This window comes from Festucalex cinctus, chromosome 18 (genome assembly GCF_051991245.1).
Source record: "Festucalex cinctus isolate MCC-2025b chromosome 18, RoL_Fcin_1.0, whole genome shotgun sequence".
NCBI classification, from domain to species: domain Eukaryota; kingdom Metazoa; phylum Chordata; class Actinopteri; order Syngnathiformes; family Syngnathidae; genus Festucalex; species Festucalex cinctus.
Window position 1 is genome coordinate 16,580,052 of NC_135428.1, and position 19,257 is coordinate 16,599,308.

A 19,257-nucleotide genomic window follows, 5' to 3' on the forward strand; every position below is an offset into this window, starting at 1 on the left:
AACCCAACCCTCAGAAAGTCATGTGCAGAAACGGAACAGCAACAAATTCACCCCGGGTTTACACCGGTTGCGTGTGCGGTGCGGTTGCGGTGCGGCTGCAGCGCGGTGCATCTTGACTGCGTGCTCCGGACGCGTCAATTTTTTGGCCAATCCACACCGGCTCCGCACAGATGCAGTCCGGCAGCTCCGTCGCCGACCACTTCCCGCCGTGTCTCGCGTGACCGCTCGCGATCATGTGGCATTAAAAACAACGACAAACACACAGAAAGTCTGTGCTCAACAGAGAAGCAGAAAGAGAGGTGGACTTTTATTATTTTGTGGCTTTCTACCTCCAATATAAAGCTCTCCTCGTCCATGTTCACTGGTGTCTAAACCGTGAATGAGCACCTCGCACGTTAACTCCAGGCCCGTCTACGCCCACATCACGTTTTGCTAGCATGCTTGCGAAATAGGAGCTGGCGAGTGTTTTATCTTGAAAGGTAACCGGAAATTTATTTTGAAACTGCGTCGGTCTTCCTGTCCCGCTCGATGTGTTTTGTGCTAGCTTGCCATTTGCCGGAGGCCTACCGCTGCGGCGTCCGGCAAAAATAGAAAATAGGTCTATCCTTGCGGAAGGGCTGCGGCACGCCGCAGCTGAGACGCAGTCGACACGCAACGCACACGCAAGCGTTGTAAACTGCACCATTCGAATGAATGTAATCTAATTGCTTGCGTCGCCGGAACGCACCGCAACCGCACCGCAACCGCATCCGGTGAAAATCCCGGGTAATTGAGCAACCACTACTAATTTCGCAACTACTAAGTTCGCTAGCTAACTAACCAACCAGCTTAACATCCAACTAACCATCTAGCTAAATTAGTAGCTATCCAGCTAATGAAACTTACCATATAACCAGCTATTTTTTAAAATTGTTAAATAACCCAATCGGCTAACTAGTCACTTACCAATCAAATAACCAGCTAACAATCAACCAACTAACTAACCAACTATCTGGCTAAATTAGTAGCTATCCAGCTAATAAAACTTACCATATAACCAGCTATTTTTTAATTGTTAAATAACCCAATCAGCTATGTCACAAACCAATCAAATAACCAGGTAACCAACCCACCTACCAACTAACTAACCAACTAACATCTAGCTAAATTAGTAACTGTCCAGTTAACGAAACTTACCATATAACCAGCTGTTTTTTTAATTGTTAAATAACCCAATCAGCTAACTATCTCACAAACCAATCAAATAACCAGCTAACCAACCAACTTACCAACTGACCAACTAACATCTAGCTAAATTAGTAACTGTTCAGCTAATCAAACTTACCATATAACCAGCCGTTTTTTTAATTGTTAAATAACTCAATCAGCTGACTAGTTACTAAACAACCAACCAACTAACCAGCTAACTAACTAACTAACTAGATACCATAAACTGACAAACTAACCAACTAATTATAATCATAGTAACGATAACGGATGTTTTTGTGCTGCCAGTTGGAAAAAAGCCTGAGGAGTTGTGTGACAGGTACCGTCTGTTTTCTCTGCTGTTGCTGAAGAGTTTGATCATGTCGGACAGGAAAAGTCTCCTGACTTCCATCAGCTCGGAGCTGGGAGACGAATTCTTCAGCAGCGTGGCAACAACTTTCAGGATCACTGCATACAGTAAATACAAATGAGCATGTTGGCCACTAACAATGTTAGCCATATGACCGTCATTGAAAATAATAGCAGCATTAGCAATCTTAGCTACACTAGTGACAAAATATTGCAAAAATAGAGACCATAGCTATATTTAGGTCATTAACAATATTAGCAACATTAGCAAAATAGTGCGATGTGACAAATACATTGTTGAAAGTTGCAATCTTAGCTGCATTTACAATGTAGCAATTTTAGCAACATTTGCCACTTTTACAATCAATCTTAGTGATAATGGTGAAATTCATGACAATATTGTTGAAATTTGTGAAATTGTTGTTATATTTCTGATATTAGCCATTTTACTAACATTAGCTGCATTAGAGATATTTATTTTTATTTAACCTTTATTTGACCAGGATAGTCCCGTTGAGATTAAAAACCTCTTTTTCAGTTCAATCAAAGATTGTCTGTATATTTGTGGATGCTTACGACTCAGCCAGTAGCAAAGGATTAATAAGTAAATTATATAATGGTATTGTTTCATTAAATATGGTCACCACGGACTATGTGAAGCATCGCTGGGAGAAAGAACTGAACATCGAAATAACGGACAACATGTGGCTGGATTCTTGGAAAACGCAAGCTTCTTCTACTGTCTCCTGGACTTGGAGGGACTTTTGCTGGAAAAACTTAATTCGCTACTTCATTACTCCTAAGTGGAAGTCTAAACAGACTGGTACACAGTTGAGCTGCTGGAGGGAATGTGGAGAGCCTATGGCGGATCACGCTCATATATTTTGGTCCTGCCCCTCCATCCAGTTTTTCTGGAAAGAGGTGGCAGGGATTGTTTCGAGGGTTTTGCATCTCGATATATGTGTGTCCTTTTCAGTTCTTTATCTGGGAATTATACCGGAAAGATTGGAAAAAAGCGATGTTTATCTTTATCGGATTTTGTTGGCAGTTGCCAAGAAGGCTATCACAAAACACTGGATGCAGAAAACCTGTCCCAGTGTTGACCTTTTTGTTAATATTGTAAAACAGATACATGTCTCAGAGCAGATGACATATACCATTCGTCTTCAAAAAGATCTGGGTGAAAGACGATGGCAGAAATGGTATGCATACCTGAGTAATGCTGCAGATTGTCTGTAAGGATGTGTCATTTGAGGTATTTTATTTTTGTTTAGGCATTTTTTTGTATTTTTGTTTGGTAACATCTCGGACCTCTTCTTTTTTTTTTTTTTTTTTTTTTTTTTTTTAATTATTATTATTATTATTATTAGTTTTTTGTTATTTTTGTATTTGGTAATCCCTTGCAATGTTGATTGTTCTTTGCAAGTCTGCTTGTTCATTTGTGTGATTTTCATTTTGTATGTTGAAAAATGGTAAAATAAAAAGTTACAAAAAAAAAAAAAAAATCTTTTTCAAGGGAGTCCTGGCCAAGAGGCAAATATAGCAGATATAGCTTGAAAAATTCTTGCAGAAATTAGGAATTTTGGCTATATTTAGGATATCAGGAATTTTAGCAATATTATCACTATTAGTGATAATACGACTGAAATTTAACTATTCTAGTTACATTCCTGATACTAACCATTTTAGCAACATTATATGCTATTTGTGATGATCAAGTTGTTGAATTTAGCAATCTATGGGATACTGGCAATGCTAGCAACATTATCAATATCACCGATGATAGGACAAAATTAGTGATCCTAGCTAATTAGGAATGTTAACAACATTAGCATAGTGTAACAGAATGGCGACTCACTGGGATTCTGGATCTTGATGGTGGAATCTGGTTCTGGGTGTGGCTTGTGGACCACCTGCGTGCACACCTGCTCCGTCAGGATCTGCAAAGCCCAAACAAGGACGCCATAGTGAGTGCCAGTGAGTGAGCGCATCGCCACGGTAACCGGGTAGCCAATCACGTACCTCGTAGAGCGTGTTGTAGGTGGTGACGGACACGGTGTTGGTGTGCATCATCAGACGCTCACCAAGCAGTGTGAATAGACTGTGAGTGTGCATGATCTCCACCTTCCTCCTAATAAATACATTATAGTACCGGATGTTAATATATTAGCCATTTTATTAATATTAGTAGTTTTATAGAAATAGCGAAAAACAAGACGTGAGCGACATTAGCAGTATAAACTAGCAATTTCAACATCATTAGCAACATTACCGTCTTTTTCATAGCTAACAATTTACTTACTTGTGACCAAGGTGCTTGAGAAAGTACCCGAGTACTTTGAGGGCCTGTACTCGAATACTCTCACTCTTGGAGGCCAGCAGCTTGCAGATCACTCTGCAACACATACATTCATGTTATTTTAGTTCTTTGTCCGGATGGGAGGCTAGCTGACGGCGTCCACCTCACCTTATCCCGTTCCTCTGGTCGAAGGCGGGAATCATGGAGGCCGGGTGCTCAGACATGAGCGCCACCAGCAGCTGCAGCACGTCGTGGATGTTCTCATCCTGTAGAAGACAATAAAAGATAATATTACAAAGTCATGATGATCCTTTAGCCATTTGTGATAACATCAATATTAGCAATATTACCAATAATAGCCATATTAGCTAAAATAGCAATATAAGCTGAAATGCCAATGCTAGCTATAATATGAGCTACCTTAGAACGATTAGCCATGTTAGCAACCTTAGCAGGATATTTTAAAAGCACCAACCTCGTGCATGGTCAACAGGTAGTTGAGAATACTCTGCAGCTCATCCTCCTTGACACCCCGGTCCTAGAAACACACAAGCAGAGCATTAGCAATATTAGCACCATTCACAACATCAGCCATTTTAGCAATTTTGTTTTGAACAATATTACCCTAAAAAGCTTTTTAATGCCTACCTTAAGTATGAGCTGTTTGAGGAAGAGGAGCATGAAGGCCCGCAAGGAGATGATCTCCTTTTGGGACGGTCGAGGTCCATCTGAACACCCGCACACACATATTAGTAATTCACACATTATATTAACACATTTTTCATTTCCCGTTAAAGGAAACAATATTATTTCTAGATATTCATCAGTAAAATAAGGCAGTGGACATGATTTTACTACACATGATCTAACCCTACATGCCAATAGTGGCAAAATGGATCCGTGATACTCAATCTTCACACATCAGCCTATATACATATCTATATCTCTATATCGATCTATCTATAGATCGATCGATCGATCTATCGATCGATCTATCTATATATATGCCTATTAATAAGAGAGATGAGCGACAATAGTAACATGATGATAACATATCTGTAATAGTAGCAGTTAGCCATGTTAGCAACATAATTGATAACATGACCCAGTTTGCCAATATAAAGGAAATTAGCAGTATAAATGATCTATATTAGTGATATTATTCGAGCTAGCATTATGTGATAATAGCATTATGACGAAGTTAGTAGCATTAGCAATATAACCAATATCTGTAACATTAGTGGGGTTAACCAAGCAACTCGCAATACAAGCAATATTAGGGGTGCGCGCTATAGCAATTTAAATGGCATCAAATATTTGTAATATTAGTAATAAGATCAGCATAAATAAAATTCCAAAAAGGAAGTTCTTAAAAAAATTACCTTTCACATTACATAAACATAAAATAGAAATCTAATAATGCTGAAACTTAGCTATATTCTAATGCTAACTACTGCAAAACAGAAACAGAAATACATATGATTTCCCTGATGAAAAAAGAGACTAATCTCTCTCTTGGTCGGTTCTATGTTTTTATAGCAATAATACACAATATTCTGTGGGCCTTTCAAAATCTGCCAAAATCCAGTGTAACAGTGAGTGAGTGAGTGAGTGAGTGAGTGAGTGAGTGAAGGGGATTGCTTCTGTGAAAATGGCTGATGAAATACCTATAAAAAATATAATGATTTTGTTTTACATTAAGGTACCTTATCATGCAGTGCAATAACTAATTTCATCCTGAGTTTAAACTGCTTGTGATGCTGCGACCAATTTCCGTGCAAATTCATATTCCATCGCCATACAATTCAATTGAAGTAAGTCAAGTCAAGCTAATCAAGCTTGGTCCATGGCCAGCACGTCATGGGTGATATACTGGGGGTGGGGTGTGTGTGTGTGTGTGTGTGTGTGTGTGTGTGTGTGGGGGGGGGGGGGGGGGGGGTATGTGTGGACCTGCGCTTACCGAGGCCTTTGGGTGTGATGGCGCTGCAGTCAAGCGGGTTGACAGCCCAATAGTAGTACTTGAGCGTGTGCATGAGCTGTAGCACGGTGCCCACGCGCCGGATGGTTGAGTAGATGGTCGCCGTGCCGATGAACTCCGACGACAAGTACGTGTACAGAGACAGCTGAACCTGGCGCACGCACACGCGCGGCACAAAGTCACAAATCATTACTGCTGGTCCGTGGACCACGGTTATTATATGTGGACATTACGTAACCATGACAACATTTTACACAGGCACAAATACACGCAAGACACCTTTCACAACATACCGTACGCCCACAGCACACCATCATGCACCCACTTCAACACAACTCGGCGTTGTAGATGTGCAAGACTCCGCCAGCCCCCCCCCCCCTTTCGCACGGCAATGGAGGCACTTTACATTTGTAATGTTTACACTTGTCGAAATCCTCCCAACAAGCTCACATTGAAATCTCTGAGGTCGTTAGTCTTAACGAGCTAGCTCGTTTGGCGTGAATATTCCATGTTACACTTCACTTCCTGTCCCTCCCTGAGATGATGATGATGCCTTCAAGTGACATCTCCACAACACCACTTCCTCAAACACAATGAATCACTGCAACCCCACCATCCGCCCTCCTTCCTCACCTGACAACAACCACAACACTATCAGGTTGACTTCAAACCTCCATTTTGTGGCTTTTGTCGACTTCCCTAAGTTCTTATTTGTGGCTCAGATACCCACATCACACGTCCCACACACATCCAGACTAACCTTGGCAGGCGTGTGTATCCAGATGGCGGCGTTGAACAGGACATGGTCGCACAGCTGCTTGAGGAGCGGCGCCCCGTGGGGCAACCCGTCCAGGTACTTGGCGAAGGACAAGAATTGCTCCAGGACTGCCCGAGTGATGTGGACCCTCGACGACTTCACACAAGATGAAGAAGTGTCAGAGTCAGCAACGTAAGAGAATAACATTGCAGAGTCGACTTAGTGTAGTATTTGAAACACACTTTCTCAATTTTGCATCCCCCAGCTGTCTTGTACGCAAGGTTCAAATTTGGTAGTGAATGGAGAGAGAGAGAAAAAAAAACATTTGGGATGAGTTCGTCTTTGAAGGACCACAGGAAAAATGCTAAAATGTAAAATAAATAAATGTATAAATAAATGAATAAAAGTGAAAATACAAACGGATATAAAAAATATAATTCAAAAATTAAATATAAAAAATTATAAATGTAAATTAAAAAATATATAGTGTAAAAATAAATACAAAAATAAAATCGAGATTAAAAAATAGATAGATAGATAAATAGATAAATAAATAAATAAATAAATAAATAAATAACAAAAATAAATGACTTGTCGAGCAGTGAACAAGATCGTCGTCCATTGCTGGAGCTTTCCATGCAAACCAGCAAGATTTCCAGAAAGGCAGTTTGCAACCCAAGACACGCTTTGGACCGCCCCCTCATTTGAATAATATTTCCGAGTCCTGACAGAGCGTCTGCAGCATGAAATAAATAAATGTGAGAGGCTGAGAGCAGAGCATTTTCATATTTAATTCTATTTAGATATATTTATTTTTGTATTTATTTCCACATTTATTTTTGTATTTATTTTTTGAATCTCATTTTTTATTTTTGTATTTATTTTTACTTTTATTTAATGCTATAATTTATATTGTTTTTATTCCCATTTATATTTATTTTTTGTATTTATTTTTTGATTTTTTTTAATATCAGTTTTATTTATACATTTATTTATTTTTTATTTTAGCAGTTTTGGGTCCTCCATAATTAAGGCCCTAAAATGGCCACTTCGAAACGACGTGGCAGACTTCGTGTGCCTTTTCTGGCATGACTACTTGAGACTTTTTTTTGTGGTTCTAATCATTATGGACACATCTACCAAATATCATACTGACACTGACTTCTGGGGCTAACTTTTATTCTTAAATTCTACAAGGCCCAAATAGCTGATTCACATCAAATTGGCTGACGTCGTCTACCTTTTCCGGGCTTTTCATGTTGCTAAGTGACAACGGCTGAATTTTCTTTCACTGACCTTCTCCAGTAGGTATCCGATGACCAGGAAGCCTTTGCCTCCCAGCATCTGCTCCTGCATTGCGACTGAGCTCTTGAGCAGCTCCACCAGGAAGGCGAGAAGCGTGGCACTGCAAAACACAGTATACGCCGGAATGAGATCCAACTCGAGATGATCCGCAAAAGAAATTCGCGATTTGGCGACTCCTGACCACACGGTGGTGTCCACGGCAGCGTCGTTGAGCTGCTTGTAGTCCAGCTGGGCGAAGAGCGGGAAGAGGACCTGGATGCCGCCGATGGAGTGGATCGCACTGTGGATGGAGTGCGTCACGATGGCCTTCACGTCCTGCAGTTGGATATAAATTCTTTTAAGCCCCGTTTTTTCAATGAATACCATTTTTCATACCTGGCATCAAAACAAAAAAAAGTGTGTCTACGCTAACATACTGGTTGAGCATTTCAAAACTGCAGGTGGCGCTATAAATGATTTGTAAGACCATTGAAACCATCAGAATCTCAAAATGTATGCAAGAAAATCAAAAGACTAATGCTACGTTCTCACCAAATCCAAAAAGGCGAACTGGGACGCTTCATTCGCGAGCGTTTCACCGCGTAGAGTGTTTATGGAACGGTTGCCGCTCATTTGCGCTTTTGTGCTCACCGGAGCGGAGGAGGCGTGTCCCTTGGTGACCAAGGAAGTGGAGCACTTTAGCGAGTCAACAAAAAGTGAGCACCGCGAACTACTTTCACTTCTTTCCTGGAACTAAACAGCCGTGGCACTATTTTCTCCTTTTTTGAGGTACGTGATAGCACTTTCGCTTTTTTAGTGGCAATCGGGCGGCCGGCATTTGAGCTAAAAATAGCTTTGGCGTTAATAAAAAGCACTGCTGCTAACTCGGTACAGTTCAAAAGCAAGTAAACAGACTTACCAGCACTTTCTTGATCATCATTCTGTCACGGCTGGCCGTGTTGTTGCGCTCGGGGTGACAATAGAGAGGACGCTGTGTGTGACGTGGCCCGTACTCGACGCCGATTGGCTACCGCGAGGCGAAACGCGAAAAAAGTTCAATTTTTGGAACTTCGACGAATATGCGAATGTGCGGATTTTCGTCGCGAATGTGCGGATTTTCGCTGCTGCGCACCGCGTCCCAACGCGTGAAACGCGTCCTCCGCGCCGCCCCACGCACTTTCGTTCCGTTGCGCGCGAACTCCATTGACTACAATGCAAACGCCCCGCTGAATCGCCGTCCCTCGCTTTTGGTGAGAACGCAGCATAATAAATACAACATTAGTAAGAAAACTGCTTTCTTTAAGTTGATTATCCATCCATCCATTCTATATTTGGATCATTTAAGGAGATTACTGCGCTTATTAATAATGTCATCTGAACAAAAACATGACTATTGCTTTATAACTATGTTCAATATTTTTTATTTAATACATACAGTGAACTGTATTTAATATATAAATCTAAAAAGCAATTCATAAGATATATTGTGTGGTATTAAATTAAGATTTAATTTAATATTTAATAATAATAATAATAATAATAATAATAATAATAATAATAATAATAATAATAATAAATTAATGTATATAAAATTGTGTAAACACAACAACCAAAGAGTGATGTTGGAAAAGTTTAGATTTATCAAATAAAATATTCAATTCATGCAATTGAAATAATGCAATTCATTAAAAATATGTAATCAACTGTATATTAATGACATTAAGAAAATAAAAACTGTATTGTTTAAATGATTTTTTTCTTTTTGATTCAAAAATTTTTTTTACGTAAAATGAACTCGACTAAGTGCAATTTCGAGAAATTGCGTGGGAATGTTGAAAGCTGAATGCTAATAGCTGAATGTTAAGATTTTAATACATGTGAAATGCTTAAGAAGTAAATTGAAAGACAGATTATGAAATTATAACCTCCTGGTTACTGGACAATGCGCTTTACCAACTCTGCCAGTATCAGACACCTAGTAATGATAAGTTATATGTATTGAAGTGGGCGTGGAAAGTGATACTTAGAAAAAGTTCACTGTCTGTCCCATTGAAAATGAATGGGGAAAAGTTGATCTTAAGTGTTAAATTGTGCAAATACTGTAAGTAATGTGGAATCAGACGATATATACCCCGGGAGGCGTGAATTTTTAAAGCTAGTTGAAATTTGAACAATGTAAATTGGAAGTATTATGTGGGAGTTGTTACGCGGCAAAAAAGTGTGGAGAATAAAAATCACAATAACAAATGTGGGAATGCTTCAGCATTCAGCAATTATACAAGAACACACCAAAGGGGAAAAAAACAAGATGCTCTTTCCAGCACTCTGGGAAATGTCAACTTTGAGTCTTTTTGTGACCTTCATTCAGCGTCCTACACACACATACACACAAACACACGGACCTGCAGCATGAGGGCGTGTGGCGAGTGCACAAAGATGGAGGCGTTCTCTCGCGGCGAGGACTCCAGGCAGAGCTGCGCGTCGGTGGCCTTGGCGTTGTACGTGAAGGAGATGGAGCTGGCCAGCTTGCCGTCGTACAGAACCTGCTTGTGGTGCTCGGCCAGGTGAATGTCACTCTCAGACTTGAACTTGAACGTGCTCTGTTGGTGTTGGGGGGGTGGAGAAAAAGGTAAAAGGTTCAAAGTTGGCTGGGAGGAACATCTGGGCAGACCCAAGCGTAATCAGCTTTATGGTGGCGGTACGTGAGGAAGCATTAGCTTAATGAACAACGCGCTAACGCGGACGCTAATTCAATTAGTGGCAGAGAGAAAGAAAAAGGCAGGACTAAATAGTCATATTTAGTCCTGCCTTGTTAGCTTTAGCCGGCTAGCTGTTATTCTCACATGCAGCATATTTCATCCTGCCCTCAACGATTTGAATGATATTATTTCATCCTGTCAGCAATGCAAATTCTGATTCATTTCACTAGGTCTCACCTTGTAGCCGGGTCCAAGCTGGTGTATGGCAAAGATTTGAGCAGGGTTGAGCGCCTCGCTGAAGACATAGATGGCGCCAAGCTGGCCGCAAAACACTCGGTTGGCGTCGGCCGTCTCCGAGGAGCCCAGGAAGCATTTGTCGTAGCTCTAAGCCGAACAAAAACATGAATAATGTAGCTGGGGATGCCTTATCGTCATGTCACACAGTACATAAACAAATGGCATACATTTTTAACTCGTTCACTGACAGTCATTTTCACTGAAGCAACCCCCTTCACCCCTGGCTGTTTCACTGGATTTTGACTGATTCTGCAAGGACCACAGAATGTTGTGTTCTATTGCTATAAAAACATGGAACCTACCAAAAGAAAGATTAGAGTATCTTCTTTCGTTGGCAAAAAAGTATATTTGTATCTGTTTCTGTTTTTCAGCAATTAGCATTAGAATATCGCTAAGTTTAATCAATATTCACATTCCTGGTGAAAGCACTGGCAAAAAGAGCTTGCTGTAACATTGCCCTGGTTGATCTCTTATACTCTGCTGCCATCTACTGGCCGTTTTTTTATTTTTTTATTTATTTTTTTTAACTACCATTGCTTTAAGCCAGCTTTTCATGTCTGAAGCTGCATGAAAGCATTCTGTACGTTCTTGTATAAGAAAAAAAAAAATGTTTAAACACATTTTTGGGATGTCAGGGCAAAGTATTAAAACATTTTTACATGTTTTTGGGCTTGAATGAGTTAACATTCTCATCATTCAAATGATGGAGCTGTTATGTGTGTATTTATTTACATATTGTCAAGTTTTTCACACCTCAGCAATTTTATATCTTCTGTATCATTTCTGCCATTTATGTCTCAACAATTTATCACCAAGTCTCAATTCATATTCTATATACTTTGATAAAATTCACATCAGTTAATGTCTCATGAATTTATCATCACATTTCATCTCGTCTTAATTCATATTCTATCACACTGCTTCTCTTTGATCTTCGGCAATTGAAGTGGCTCCACAGTGATTGATGACATCATTTTTATCATCTACCAATGACACACGCCCACACAGCTTTTTTGCTTACACTTTGTTTTTATGCTACAAAGTGTCAACTTGTGAAGGACGCGCTTCCTCTCGCCAATCCCTCCCCCGCCCCCCGTGGCAGCTTGGTGCTTTTTGCTTCCCGACCGGGTTGGACAGCGGCCCGAGGGCGACTCAGGGAAAGGACAAAATGTCAGGCGGCGTTTTTTCTTACGTCGTTGGTGTTGACGTGCCAGGCCATGTCGCCGTAGGAGACCAGCTGCCCGTTGACGTAGCAGCGGATCTCCGAGTTCCTCCAGCGGTTGTAGATGTGCACGATGCTGATCATGTACCACTACAAAAAAAAATACACACACGCGTTTAAGCACACAGTTGATTTAAGCAGGGTTTCGCAAACGTTTGATTTATAAAATGGATAGACATACAGATCATCAATAAAAGATTTTTATAAAGTTAAAACAAGGAAATACAATATCGTCACCCGATTAAAATAATTACCTAAGTCGTTTTCTTTTGCTTAATTTATTTATTTATTTATTTATTTATTTATTTATTTATTTATTTTAGTCTAAATCATCTCACGATGCAAATGGTTACATTTTTTGTTTCCTGAAAAATCTGAAAAAAATGACTTGGGCAATTATTTCTTTTTGCAAAATTTATTTAGTTTTTGTCTCAATAATCTCATTGTGATGCAAATGGTTGAAATTTTTGTTTCCTTAAAAATCTGGGGGGAAAAAATGACTGAGGCAATTATTTTCTTGCAAAATTATTTTGTTGTCTAAATCATCTCCTCATGATGAAAAATAGTTAAATGTTTTGTGTTTCCTGAAGAATCTGAAAAAAATGACTTAAGCAATTATTTTTTGCAAAATTATTTTTTTGTCTAAATCATCTCCTCATGATGCAAATGGTTCATTTTGAGTGTTTCCTGAAAAATCTGAAAAAAATACTTTACAATTTTTACTTTACTTTAATTTTTACTTTACAATTTTTTTTTGTGCATTTTTTTTTTCTTTTTTTTTGGGTCTAAATCATCTCCTCATAATGCAAATGGTTGAATTTTTTGTTTCCTAGAAAATCTAAAAAAAAAATACAAATAAAAATACTTAGGCAATTTTTTTTTCAAAATGTATTTATTTTTTGTCTAAATCATCTCATGATGCAAATGTTTTTTTTGTTTTTTTTTGTTTCCTGAAAAAATAGAAAAAAAATACTTTGGCAATTATTTTTTTGCTAAATTATTTTGTTTTCTAAATCATCTCCTCATGATGCAAATGGTTCTTTTCTTTGTGTTTGCTGAAAAATCTGAAAAAATGACAGGCATTTTTTTTTTTTTTTTTGCAAAATTATTTTTTTTCTCCTTTTATCTCCTCATGATGCAAATGGTTCAATTTTTTGTTTTTTTTTGTGTTGCCTGACAAAATTTGGAAAAAATGACTGAGGCAATTATTTTTTTTCAAAATCATTATTTTTTTCCTAAATCATCTCCTCGTGATGGTTAAATTTTTTGTGTTTCCTGAAAAATCTGAAAAAATGACTTGGGCAATTATTTTAAGAAGGTGTCGATATGTGAAATTTGGCCAAATTTCCTTTTTCTTTGCACACGCGTTTGTTGTTCTCACCTTTCGCGGCTGGAAGTCGTACTTGACGCAGTGTTGGAAGCCTTTCCCTTTAGACTTGAGGGAGGTCACGATCAAACAGTTGCCCACAAAGTGAGCCGAGTAGCCGATTCCTTTACTGGTGCGGAAGCTGCAAAGCAAAAGGGAGGGAGACAATTTTAATATAGTCTTTGTTCTGTGAAATAATAGTCACCTTGTCAAATGAAATAAATGCAATTATTAGAAATAATCCACAGTCAAAAAAGTCAATGTTTCGCTTGCTCGTTACAAGATGTATGATTATTTCAATCGCTCACCATAACTTCCACCTTGTGCAACAGAAATAAATAACTCAAAATAATCCACTGAGTAAAAAAAAAAACAACTTGATGACCGGCTTAATCACAATTAATAAAATAAAGTGCCTTTCCCCCGTCAACCACAGTAACAGCCATCATGCACAGTGTAAATCGATGATGACCTGAAATAATCCACAAAGTTAAAATAAAGTCCAACGCATATTCGGGTGCATGCACATGTGCAATTGATGTATCGTATCATTAATGTGATCTCTGCCTCTTGCCAGGTAACCTGCAACAAGAGAAAAATGCACAACTTGAAATAATCTACTAAGTTAAAGACGGCCCACCGCAAGCTCGAACATGGGCAATAGGAATGAACCCAACAATTTGGAATTATACGTAAAAAATAATTAATGACCTGCTTGATCATGTGCACAGTCGCAATCTACATGCAATATCAAAATAATTACAACAAAAATAATCCACAAGACAAAACATATAGATAGCACCCTCTGACGCGTGTGGGTGCAATGTAGGAGTCATATGATTACTCTCCACCCTTATTCATACTGGCAACCTGGCACAATGAAAATAAACACAATTTCGAAATAATCCACAGACTCCTAAAAATGTCAACCGCATTTCACATGTCATATAGTTAATGTGATTGTTCCTCTCGCCAAGGTAGTCGCCACCTTGCATGACAGGCATAAACACAACCAATAGAAAAAATCCATAAAGTCAACAATAGTCCATTGCAGACTGTCTCTCGTATGAGTCATATGATTAATGTGATCTCCAGTTAGTCGTGTTAACTGCCACCATACACATTAGAAATGAGCACGACGACAAGAAATAACAATAAAAACTTCCTGTCCTAAAAGCAAAATAAAAACAAATGAAGCAATTGCAGCTGCCTCCCCCTGCTGCTGTTTGTGGGTACGAGCTGGCAGCGTGTCATCTGCACACACAAGACAAACGGCAACAAGATGGACGACAACAGCAAGTGCCTGCTGGACCATGATAAGAGCCAGCAGGGCCGGAGGGGGACACGGGTGGGGGGAAGATGAGGGCACCGGCCACCCGGCAAACGGTTGCCAGGGAAACACACGTAGTTGTTTACCATACTCGCCTCGTTCCTTTGAGTGTCACATTTCCTATTTAAAACAACCGCACTTTGCTTTAACGCCCGCTAGCTTAATGCTGACGGTAAACCGGTTTGACAGTTTACCATAGTTTATTTTATATCGTAGTTTTGATCAACATTGTAGATGCAACCAACATCAACACAACGCTATCCCGAACTCGTATTCAATTGCTAGTTTAGGACGCTAAGAAATCGCTCATTAATTTCGCCGTCATTGTATGATTTGGCAGAAGTCTCCGACGTAAGTTGCTAGCAGCTAGCTGTTAGCATTACAGTCTCTCTGAAGTTAAATGCTTTCAATTAGGATAAGCGGTTAGGAAAATGAACAAATGAATGAATGGAATTCATTCTGCTATGACTTTTATACTATACCAAAATATGAGAGCGGGATGAAGTTGACACCCAAATAAATGTTCTACCTCCCGAATTACAAGCTGTTTTTGTTTCCCTGGTGACTCACCAGTAAAGGTAGGGTTTGTCTTTGTCCACGTTGATGTTGTTGAGCGGATCCTGGCGGAACCACGTGTTGATGGTGAAGCCGTTTTGGTACGGCCACTTGGCGATAGGCGGCAAGGCGATGGCCTGCGGCGACACAAACGGGAGCGTGCGTGCTTACAACCGAGGTGTTCCGAATAAAAGCCGGGAGGTGGGTTTCAAAACACATACCGCGGCGCTGCGTCCTGGGAAATTGAAGAAGGTGTCGGGGCCGTGACGCTGAGGCATCTGATTCAACACGGACAACAACTTGATGGCGTGTCGGGGCTGCGAAGAGGAGAGGATTTCAAGTGAAGGAGAGCGACGAGGAGTGATTGACACGTACAAATTGATACACGCTCCCTGGTGGTGGTGGGGGCAGAACACGGTGTGACATCACATCTCCACCACAAGCCGCCGGCTCAATAAGACCCTCAATCACCTCGGCTTCATCAATACCATGGCAACTCTGCATCGACCTGTCTGTCTGTCTGTCTGTTTGTAATTAGGGCTTGCTGGTGAAAGGAAGGAATCAGGGTGTCTGAATCAAACATTGCACATTTTGTCTTCACTAATTTGTGAGGATTATTGAGGAATGCAAAATTATCAGGATTATAAGAGTATGGGTTCTTTTTTTGTTGTTTTTTTTATTCAGTTTGTTTTAATTAGTGTTTAGAGTGTGTTTGTTAGTTGTTTTTATTTTTACTTTAGTATTAGTATTAGGTTTTGTTTTATGGTATATTTGTATAATGCAAGTTTAGTTTTATTTCATTTTAATTTCTGTTTTTTAAAATTCAGTTTGTTTTAATTAGTGTTTAGAGGGCGTTTGTTCGTTTTATATTTTTTTTAAACTTTAGTTTTTATTAGTTTTAGTATTAGTTTTTGTTTTTATGGAATATTTGCAGAATACAAGTTTACTTTTATTTCATATTAATTTTTTTAATTCAGTTTGTTTTAATTAGTGTTTAGAGTGTGTTATTTTTTATTGTTTTTTTTATTTTATTTAAATTTTTATTAGTTTTAGTTTTAGGTTTTGTGTTTAATTTTGCTATTATTTAATTTTATATATATATTTATTTATTTATTTATTTATTTATTTATTTAAATCAGTTTGTTTTAATTATTATTTAGTGTTTTTGTTAGGTTTTTTTAATATATTTTTTTACTTTAGTTTTTATTAGTTTTATTATTAGATTTTGTTTTTATGGCGTATTTGCAGAATGCAAGTTTGCTTTTATTTCATTTTAAATTTTGTTTTTTAAAATCCAGTTTGTTTTAAATAGTGCTTAAAATGTGTTTTGTTTTTTTGTTACTTTAGTTTTTACTAGTTATCGCTAGGTTTTGTTTTGATGGAGTATTTGCAGAATGCAAGTTAAAAAGAAAGAGGTCAGTAAGTATTTTGTAAGGTAAACAATTGCCTAATAAGTGTTCGACCATACAGTAATACTGAAATAAATACATTTAAAATAAGCCCTGAAAGCTCCTGCATGATAATAATTGACAAAGACAAAAAACGAAGGAAACTAACTAGGGGTTGTATGTATTAACCTCGGACTGCACACACTTTTTTCGCTTCAGGACTTTGTGGGGACTGTGAAGGAAAACGACCTACACGTTCTTGGCTTTACTCCCGTTTGTGGACTGTGGAGGGGACCTGAACACACTTTCTTGTCTTCACTACGTAGTGAAGATTGTGGAAACAACTTCACCTGAACGTGCAACAAATCGCAAGCCCCCGGAATAGTCCGCGCTTACCCAAATGCCGTTGTCGCCCCTCAGCATGCTGAAGAGCAGCTTCAGCTCCTTGACTGTGATGCTGTAACTGGCCATTACGCCCAACATGTCCACCAGCAGGTCTGCAATCACAAACCGGCAAACACAATGCTCAATAATTTTGGGGGGTGGGGGGTGGAAGAGCATAACTAATTACCATAGCTTTGTAAATACAAACATCATTATTATTATCATTATTATCATTATTATTATTATTATTATCATCATCATTATCCTCATTATGTTTTTATAGAAAGCCGTCCAAGGGACGTGAAAACACTTTAAAGGAACACAAGACCTGTAAAAAAACTAACCAGGTATTCTGTGAAATGGTTAATTTCAACTCTTCCCTGAAAAAAGTGCCAATTTATGTTGAGCAATTATGATTTTATAGCACTTTTTATGAATATTTGTGCATTAAGTACTGTATTGGACAGTCACGTGATCATCATGACGTATTGTGTGCGTAAAATACACATTGAATGAATGACAACAAAGAACTCACGAGGAATGATCGCATCCCACGGCGGACATCAAAGGTGTAATTTCGCTTTACAACAAAGAAGCACTTCTTCAAAAGCAGTACAGCCATGGAAGACACGCCAAAGATTTGTTTACAATGAAAACCGGATAAAACTGGCATTTTCGGCGAGTCGAAATGGACGGACGGTAAACATCCAGGTGACTTGTACTCTGCTAGGCTAAGCTACATGTCGTGTGCTAAGCACGCTTTAGCCCACATCAGGAATGACATGAAACACACGGAATGACATGAAACCGGACGTGTTGAGGACTTTACTCTCAACAGTATTTGGGATCGAAAACGTCTTTTTCTCACCCATTACGTCAGCAAATTCCCACTGAAATGAACGAAGACGGCTTCCGGTTATGCACGGGATACATCATCACGATCACATAACCAGGAACATGGCGTCCCACACCGTAAGATCGAATTCGGACACTTAATCGGTTTAAAATAAAATTCAGGTAATAAGATGCAGAAGATATTTGCACTTTTATTCTTTGTACACAATACCTAATCCAATACTAGAAAATAATTAATAGGCGTTTTATCGCTTTAAATTTCATCCTGATATTTTGGTGCAGGCAGCTATCTTTTGATATTTGCCTCACAATACCTCATCCTAGAATTAAAAAAAAAAAAAATAAAATAAAATAAAATAAAAATAAAAAAAGTGCCTATTTATGCGTGGTTGCGCTAAAAAGCCTCGACTTTGACGTGGCGCGGCGGTGGCGAGCCAATCAGCTTATTTACACAGACTCTCCTTGTGTGCCATTAAGGCCGTGTGGATATAATGTGAATAGAGCTGCAGCGGATTTCATTAGAGGAAATAAAGCATCACACACTGTGTGTGTGTGTGTGTGTGTGGGGGTGTGTGGGCGGGGGGGGCTGCGTGTGTGTGTGTGTGTGGGGGGGGGGGGGGGGGGTGCGCGCGCGATCAATGCATGTAGGTCATTGAGAGCTGCAGCGTAAGTCAAAGCACTTGTAAAGCACATCATCCTGCGGAGACATGATGGAGGGAGAGCGCGCATGAAAGGAAAAGTCAAGGTCGATGCAATTAAGTCAAACAGACTTTGCACCATGAATGTACAGTATACGCACTTTACTGGCTTAATGTGTGTTTTTGTGTGGCCGATTGAGGAAAATGACCCCACACACCTTTTTAGCGTCATTGCTTTATGTGGACTGCTCAGACACTTTTTCTTAGATTCATTATTTTGTAAGAGCGACTGAGGGAAAAGACTTGAATGTCCAAATAATTCGTTGGCTTGACTAAATTGTGTGACTGATCGAGGATAATGACTTATGTGTCAATACACACTTTTTGGCTATTGTGGGGATTGTCAAGGAAAATGCCTGCAGCATATGCTTCACTATTTTTGTAAGAATTTTTTTTAGGAAAAATAGCCTGAATGTCTAAAGTAGGAGCGATTAAAAACTTTCCTCGTAATTAGTCGCATCACACAATTAATCGCAAATCAATTATCAATAAAATATTTTTTTCCCCTAAGTTTTCATATTCTTGTTAAGATAGAAGTGGAAAAGAAATGTTAAAATAATAGAAATACGGCTGCATCTTTTAGTCATTTCA

General features: G+C 39.0%; 1 protein-coding gene across 17 annotated transcripts in view; it reads right to left on the reverse strand.

Annotated features, from left to right (window-relative positions):
- The window catches only part of nbeaa (neurobeachin a), a 96,955-nt gene that overhangs the window by 43,811 nt on the left and 33,887 nt on the right, over nt 1-19,257 (reverse strand). For all 17 annotated transcript variants that reach the window (XM_077504555.1, XM_077504554.1, XM_077504546.1 and 14 more), the window contains exons 3-20: nt 17,126-17,226; nt 15,563-15,658; nt 15,357-15,478; nt 13,472-13,598; nt 12,061-12,180; nt 10,809-10,955; nt 10,275-10,472; nt 8,075-8,208; nt 7,885-7,993; nt 6,592-6,744; nt 5,814-5,982; nt 4,502-4,581; nt 4,329-4,391; nt 4,022-4,119; nt 3,857-3,949; nt 3,577-3,685; nt 3,413-3,494; nt 1,530-1,653 (exon numbers count right to left, since the gene is read on the reverse strand). In XM_077504555.1, coding sequence (XP_077360681.1) covers nt 1,530-1,653; nt 3,413-3,494; nt 3,577-3,685; nt 3,857-3,949; nt 4,022-4,119; nt 4,329-4,391; nt 4,502-4,581; nt 5,814-5,982; nt 6,592-6,744; nt 7,885-7,993; nt 8,075-8,208; nt 10,275-10,472; nt 10,809-10,955; nt 12,061-12,180; nt 13,472-13,598; nt 15,357-15,478; nt 15,563-15,658; nt 17,126-17,226 — 2,125 coding nt within the window. The remainder of the gene's footprint in view (nt 1-1,529; nt 1,654-3,412; nt 3,495-3,576; nt 3,686-3,856; nt 3,950-4,021; nt 4,120-4,328; nt 4,392-4,501; nt 4,582-5,813; nt 5,983-6,591; nt 6,745-7,884; nt 7,994-8,074; nt 8,209-10,274; nt 10,473-10,808; nt 10,956-12,060; nt 12,181-13,471; nt 13,599-15,356; nt 15,479-15,562; nt 15,659-17,125; nt 17,227-19,257) is intronic.